Consider the following 6,995-nt stretch of genomic DNA (forward strand, 5'->3'; position numbering starts at 1 on the left):
GCCCTTAAACTTCTTTTCATGTTTCCAGCAGACTTACCCAATCTGTCATTCTCCGGCAGCTATGAGATATCGGCCATGGCTGATTTCCTCTTCCCATTCCACAACTAATATTTATTCTTTGGTTTAATTTCTGTGACCCATACTTACAGAAATTCCTAACATTTCTGCATTTGACTTCCATGCCCATGGTAACTGTGGGCCTAACTCTTAATTAACTATTCTGGTTCATTCAGCGCTGTCACTGTGACTGATGCAGACTGCAGGCAAACTTTGACCTTTAGAAGCCTGGGGCCGTTGTTGGCAGACAGAATATTAGTGCAAAAAAATTACATTAAGTGGGAAAAGAAAAGCTGTTATTGCTTAGTAATCTAATTTGCTGAACCCTTGCTCTGACTAAGTTGCTGAGAAGCTCAGTAATTCTTCATCATGTTACAATAAATCATTTTACTTTCTTTTATATATCAGCTACTCTTAGGCCAGATAGCCTGAGCAGACAGACATGATGTGAGTTGTCCAAAGTGAGTCATTCCACCTGCTGTCTATCGTGTTGTTGGATGGTGCTTGTGGGCCCTGGTCCAGTAGTGTGAAAGATGGCTGTCCTTGTTTAACATAAATTCTTTGTATTTATCCATTTTTTTCATTCTTTTCTTTACTTCATCTCAAAAAAAAAAAAAAAAAGGAAAAAATTTTAGAAATGTTGTTAAAGTAGTTGCTTGCCAGTTATGTCGGTTTATGTTGTACATTTACCTTCAGTTATGTCTGTGATCTAATTCCTTTTTAATTTAGTGTCGTTTAGGACAAATTATGTTAATTTTCTTTTTCTAAATCATGGTGGTGTACTTCAAAACATAGGTGTTTCCAAATGAATTGCTTTGCATTACATATGCAAGGGCATGGAGTGAACAGTTCCTTGTGGAAGAGTCACAGAATTGACACTAAATTAAGAAATTAAAATGCCACTACTCCCCACAGGAAATACATGTTACTATTTTTAAAATGCATTTTTCCTCTAAGGTGTGCAACTGTTTACATTTGGGAATGTTCAATAACCTAACTTTTCTCAAGTCTTACTTCCAAGTACAACTTTGTCCTGAACTACATTAAAGAATTTTGTTTAAAAAAAAAAAAAAAAAAGTAAAAAGCACATCAGGCAATAACCAGATCTGTCCTTTTCCATTTCAGGACATTCACTGAACAATGCCAGGGATACAAGTGCCATGGATACTCTACCGCTAAATGGTAATTTCAACAACAGCTACTCGTTGCGCAATGGAGACTATAACGACAGTGTGCAAGTTGTAGACTGTGGACTAAGTCTGAATGATACTGCTTTTGAGAAAATGATCATTTCAGAATTAGTGCACAACAACCTGCGGGGCAGCAGCAAGAACCACAACCTGGAGCGCACGCTACCAGCCAAAGCTGTGATCGGCGGGAGCAGTAGCGAAGATGACGCCATCGTGGCAGATGCCTCATCTTTGATGCACAGTGACACCCCTGGGCTGGAGCTCCACCACAAAGAGCTTGAGGCCCCACTCATTCCTCAGCGGACTCATTCCCTTCTGTACCAGCCCCAGAAAAAAGTGAAGACCGAGGGAACCGACAGCTACGTCTCACAGCTGACAGCTGAGGCTGACGACCACCTCCAGTCCCCCAACAGAGACTCTCTTTACACAAGCATGCCCAATCTCAGAGACTCTCCATATCCAGAGAGCAGCCCTGACGTTGAAGAAGACCTCTCTCCCTCCAGGAGGAGTGAAAACGAGGACATTTACTACAAGAGCATGCCAAACCTAGGAGCTGGCCATCAGCTTCAGATGTACTATCAAATCAGCAGGGGTAATAGCGATGGCTATATAATTCCCATTAACAAGGAAGGATGTATTCCGGAAGGGGATGTTAGAGAAGGACAAATGCAACTAGTGACAAGCCTTTAATAGTGTAGCAAAGAAATATTAAAGGCCACGTACAAGTATTAAAAAGACTTAATTGGCCCCATGCAGGCTCCCTCATATCTGCTTGAAGAGACAATTCTGTTGACCCTGTGGTTCTCCAGTAACGGGGATGACTGGACCTCGCAGTTCTGTGAATTTTTATAAAACAAAAACTTTGTATATACACAGAGTATACTAAAATGAATTATTTGTTACAAAGAAAAGAAATACCAACAAGGTATTTTAAGATATCTTCTGCTGCTGAATTTAACAAAATTGTGAAAAAAAAGTGAAATAAACACTTTCCAGCCATTTTACTGCAGCAGTTTGTGAACTAAATTTGTAAATATGGCTGCACCATTTTTTTTTCTAGGCCTACATTGTATTATATACAAGGCGTAGGCTCTAAATCCTGTGGGACAAATTTACTGTACCTTACTATTCCTGACAAGACTTGCAAAAGCAGGAGAGATATTCTGCATCAGTTTGCAGTTCACTGCAAATCTTTTCCATTAGGGCAAAGATTGAATACATGTCTAACCACTAGCAATCAAGCCACAGGCCTTATTTCATATATTTCCTCAACTGTACAATGAACCGTTCTCATGAAAAAAATGGCTAAAGAAATTATATTTTGTTCTATTGCTAGGGTAAAATAAATACATTTGTGTCCAACTGAAATATAATTGTCATTAAAAAATAATTTTAAAGAGTTTGAAGAAAATATTGTGATAAGCTCTTGGTTGCACATATGTTATAAGCTGTTTTTCTTACACTCTGTTCATAGTACAGTAGTATGTTTAAAATGCAAGTTCTACCCATTTTCACTTACTTTTCACTGTAAACAGTGTTCTGCTTTGACAAGTTAGTTTTTATTCTTGCGTTTTGAATTTTTACTGCCAAAAAAACATAATTTGGGGAGAAAATTATTTTAGAAGCCAATTATGCCAAGCCTTGCACAAATTTGGTATAGCTAACAAAGATTGTAACTCAACTCCCTGTTCATTCTTTAATCAGGGTTGGGTGGTAAGGGGTAAAGGGGACACTGGACACTTCTCACAAGCTTTCTCGTGAATAAAAGGTGCCTGTCCTTTAAAAAAATAAATAAAATATAACTATTACTCTTCCATATTCCTTCTGCCTATATTTAGTAATTAATTTATTTTATGATAAAAATCTAATGAAATGTAAATTGTTTCAAAAAAATTCTGCTTTTTTCATCCCTTTGTGTAAACCTGTTAATAATGAGCCCATCACTAATATCCAGTGTAAAGTTTAACACCTGTTTGACAGTAAATAAATGTGAATTTTTTTCCAAATAGGTAAAATGTGCATTATTATGTACAAAGCATAATTGGCATCAGCAGTCCTTTGACCTAGCTGTATCCTGCTTAGAATGTTTTCTTTACATTTCATGATTTAAGTGTCGAGAATACAATAGAAACTGTCTACATAGCTTTACAGAAGAGAGGTCATCTTTACTGTTCATGACTGTAGTCACAATTGAATAGGATCAAACACAGACATAGCAGGGTCATTAGGAAAACGTACTGTAATTTCATATATTTTCATAACTTTTAAGTAGGCATCTGTACTGAAATTAAAAGTAAGGTGGTAAACACCACTATCATATGCTCAGCAACAATAATTAGTTAATTGTTAGTGATGAAGATATATTGTTGCAGTGGGGAAAACATGAATAAGCAGCATTTGGATAGCACTCTGAGTGCTATCTAAATAATTAATCCATCACGGCACTGTTTTGAGTTAGATAAATAAGCATGACTGTCCCTATTTTTATCAGAGAACTGCAGAAGGCAGCTGATGCCCAAGATGTTATCTACAAATCAGTGGAAAAATTGGAAGTCTGAAGTCTTCGTTTTGTTGATTCCCAAGTCTCATTTGTCCCTCTCAACCAGGGCCTCTCAAACAGAACACCAGGGACTTCATTTGTCAGCACTTCCAAAATAGTGTTCTTCCAAACAACTCTAAAATTAATGCCCCATCATCACAGAGGCCACAGTTTCATGTATGGCCACTCTGACTATATGTATGATAACACCAAAAATGAATTCGAAAACAGTATCAATTCTGTTACCTTCTAATGCATTGGAATATACAAAGTCCATTTGGAAAATAAATGGATGCATTTTGAAAAACTCTGGATTTCAGAAGAATATTTTGGGCAAGACTTTCTGCTGTTGAGACAATTCAAACTGTAAAATCCAGGTTGAGATGGAACCGTGGGGTTCAGGTAATCTCTATCCATATTCAGGACTGTGACACTGTAGCAATTGTTCTTGAAGAAAAAGGCATCTTCATCATTGACCCTACTGGTAACTCTTGCCAGCGTGTTCTTTAACACTTAAAAATTTATAATGTTTGCAGCAGAGTCACTGAAACATTTAAAATTTATTCAGAAACTGTTTACTTCTGTTTAGTAGAGACGCTTCAAAAATCTGAAGTCTCTATGAAGTAAGAATTTGTTCTGATTCAGGTTATACAGCAGACTCCTTGGAGCAAAAATGATCCCCTTGGTCTGTCTGGCAACTTAACAGCATACTTGCTGCCTTTTACCTAGGAAATCATGTCTTAGGGATTTAAAAATGGTGGTGCTCAAGTAATTACAGTACACATGACCTAATAACGTCACCAACGTTCAGCAGAATCTTCAACCCTAGTTCAGGCAAGTACTCCTTTGTGTCTAACTAAAGGTGGCAAAACTACGTGCTGGAAAAAGGTTTGTAGCATTGTGATCTTAAATATATATTCAGTTGCAAATGTAACAAGTATTCATAAAACAAGAAAAATGTAGCTGATGAACCTAAGATGAACCAGCTGAACCTAAGTATCATAAGGGAATTCTTTTGTTAGCTTCTTTGTAATGTAGATGTTGCTTTTTAGTGAATCTGTTTTTTTTAATGTTATGCTAGTGAGTGTCCTGTGTTTAGCTAGCAGCTAGCAGCCGATACCTTGCCAAATTTCTGTTGGTGTAACTTCTCAGTGTAGTAGGTTACAGTATAATTATATAGCCGACAGCTTATTGTAATTTCTTTACGTTCTCTTCTCACGTTCCTGCCATCTTGTCTTGGGATCAGAAGGACAGAAGAATTCAGAGGAAGAGTTCGAGAATAGCGAAATAATGACAGCAGAATTAATGGAAACAAGTGTTTCTTCAGGGTCATCAGTTAACCAGTTCCTATGATGGTGCCAAGGATATGCTGCTATTTTAGGCACTGTCTTTCAGAAGAGCTGTAATTTTCTTATGGCTAGTAATCTCCTGTTAGTATCAGTGTTAACCCTACTGGTTCAGTTCAATTCTTCCTTGTAACTTCAGTCCAGTTATATTAATTCCTACAAAAGATTAAATGGGATGTGCATTTAGTGAACTGTTGTATAATGGTGCTATGCATTGTTTAATATAAAATACATCTCAATTCTACATAAGTGAACCATAACATAAAGAAATACACTGGTAATACATTTATAGTTAAAATTAACCTTTATCTGTGAATTTTAAAATACACCTTTGCTTCTTTTAAATTTGAAATGAAATTACTAATAAAGTTTACATATATTCACTTATGTAGGCAATAAAAGGTGTTTCAAATTGACATAAGTTATGGATAAAATATGTGTCATATTTTATGTCCTAATTTTTAAGGAAATTCTGAACTACTCAGAGCATATTAATGGAACAACAACAACAAAAATAAACAGTCCCTGTGTACTGTTGTTATCCCACTTTGCCTCTAAGCTAACAAAACTTGTCTACTAGACTTCATTATATGACAACATATACTAGTGTAAAGTTTTATCCCTGAATAAAATTTATTTTTTAAATCAAGAGAGGCTACAGGTAGACAATTACATAGATATGACATCTTCCCTGGGGTTTTAACTCACTAGTTCTAGGGGACAATGGAGAATGAAAAGTGATGGGACACAGTAGTAATTCTTCAGTACCAACTCAACACTTATACCAGGAAGGTCACGGTAAAGCAAACCTTAGATGTTTTTTACATAGGTAGTGACAGTAATTATCCACGTATATGAAAACCACTGCTTCCGTTTCAGTAAGCAAGAGTCTTGCTGTATGGCGGCATTATGAGATAAGGACCCCAGATATATGGATGCCACTGGCATGCAGGGGTCTGTACTCCATAACTACAGCACAGGTTGGAATCCACCTTTGTACTGAGTTGGGGATAAAAATTACCACCACAGCCCTGGAAGCAAGAGAGCTGTGCCTCTTGTTTTTATAAACACTTTGTAAGTTACAAGTAATTCAATTAATGGATCCACATCAATCATCCAGCTCCAACAAAAATCTAGAGTAAAGATTCATTAGGACCCTGTCTATTTCAACAGAGCGTTTGGAGGGTTTATTTTTTCAGTAAAATTCTTCATGTGGTTCTTTAGAATGACAACTTCCAAAATCCTTTTATTCATGCAGGATAAATTCTCAATGGTATTTCATTAATTCATGCCTAAGAGCATTAATATCTCTTCTTACTGTATTATGTCATCTTTAATTTCAACCGCTCCCCATCAAAGTTCCTGGCATGTGAAACGGATCACACCATGGTGCAGCCTGAGTGGTTATAAATGCTACTGAATATCATACAAGCCCCAACTCAGCAGCAAGATGTTAAAGGACCATTCCGTATAGTGCACCAGCTGTTGAAGTCATCAGTCCAGGATCCCAGATGGGGGGAGTCACAGTTGCAGAAATAACATTCAGAACAGGTAGTTTTATCAAGAAAATTCTTCTCTAGCAAATTTTGTGTAATTCTTAATCATTTCTTCCTTGGATGCACACCTCTTTCTGTGTGTTGGAGGAGGAGCCCAGACACAATGTAGACTGCGCTGCCAACCAGTTTAAAGTTTAGAGACAGCAAAGCTGGAGCACAGAAACATCTATGCACATTAAAAGGTCTGGTTCACAAATAGGAAGCAGCAGGTTAGTATCTGTATGGGCTTTTCTAACAGAGAAGCAGGGTCTCTGAATAAGCATCATTGCATAGCTAGTTGGAATAACTGTTCCAGTCCTCTTGTAGT

At 37.1% G+C, this 6,995-nt stretch overlaps 1 protein-coding gene across 32 annotated transcripts in view; it reads left to right on the top strand.

Annotated features, from left to right (window-relative positions):
• Window positions 1–3,253, top strand: part of ADGRL2 (adhesion G protein-coupled receptor L2) — a 393,248-nt gene extending 389,995 nt beyond the window's left edge. For 14 of the 32 annotated variants that reach the window (XM_026853639.1, XM_026853621.1, XM_026853622.1 and 11 more), the window contains one exon: window positions 1,183–3,253. In XM_026853639.1, the coding sequence (XP_026709440.1) occupies window positions 1,183–1,243 (61 nt within the window). In that variant the 3' untranslated portion in view covers window positions 1,244–3,253. Of the gene's footprint in view, window positions 1–465; window positions 519–1,182 lie in introns of all 32 variants that reach the window. The other 18 variants (XM_026853620.1, XM_026853631.1, XM_026853618.1 and 15 more) reach the window with 4 other exon arrangements.
• The last annotated feature ends 3,742 nt before the right edge of the window (window positions 3,254–6,995 follow it).

This window comes from Athene cunicularia (assembly GCF_003259725.1).
Source record: "Athene cunicularia isolate RWA chromosome 8 unlocalized genomic scaffold, athCun1 chr8_part1, whole genome shotgun sequence".
Lineage (NCBI taxonomy): Eukaryota > Metazoa > Chordata > Aves > Strigiformes > Strigidae > Athene > Athene cunicularia.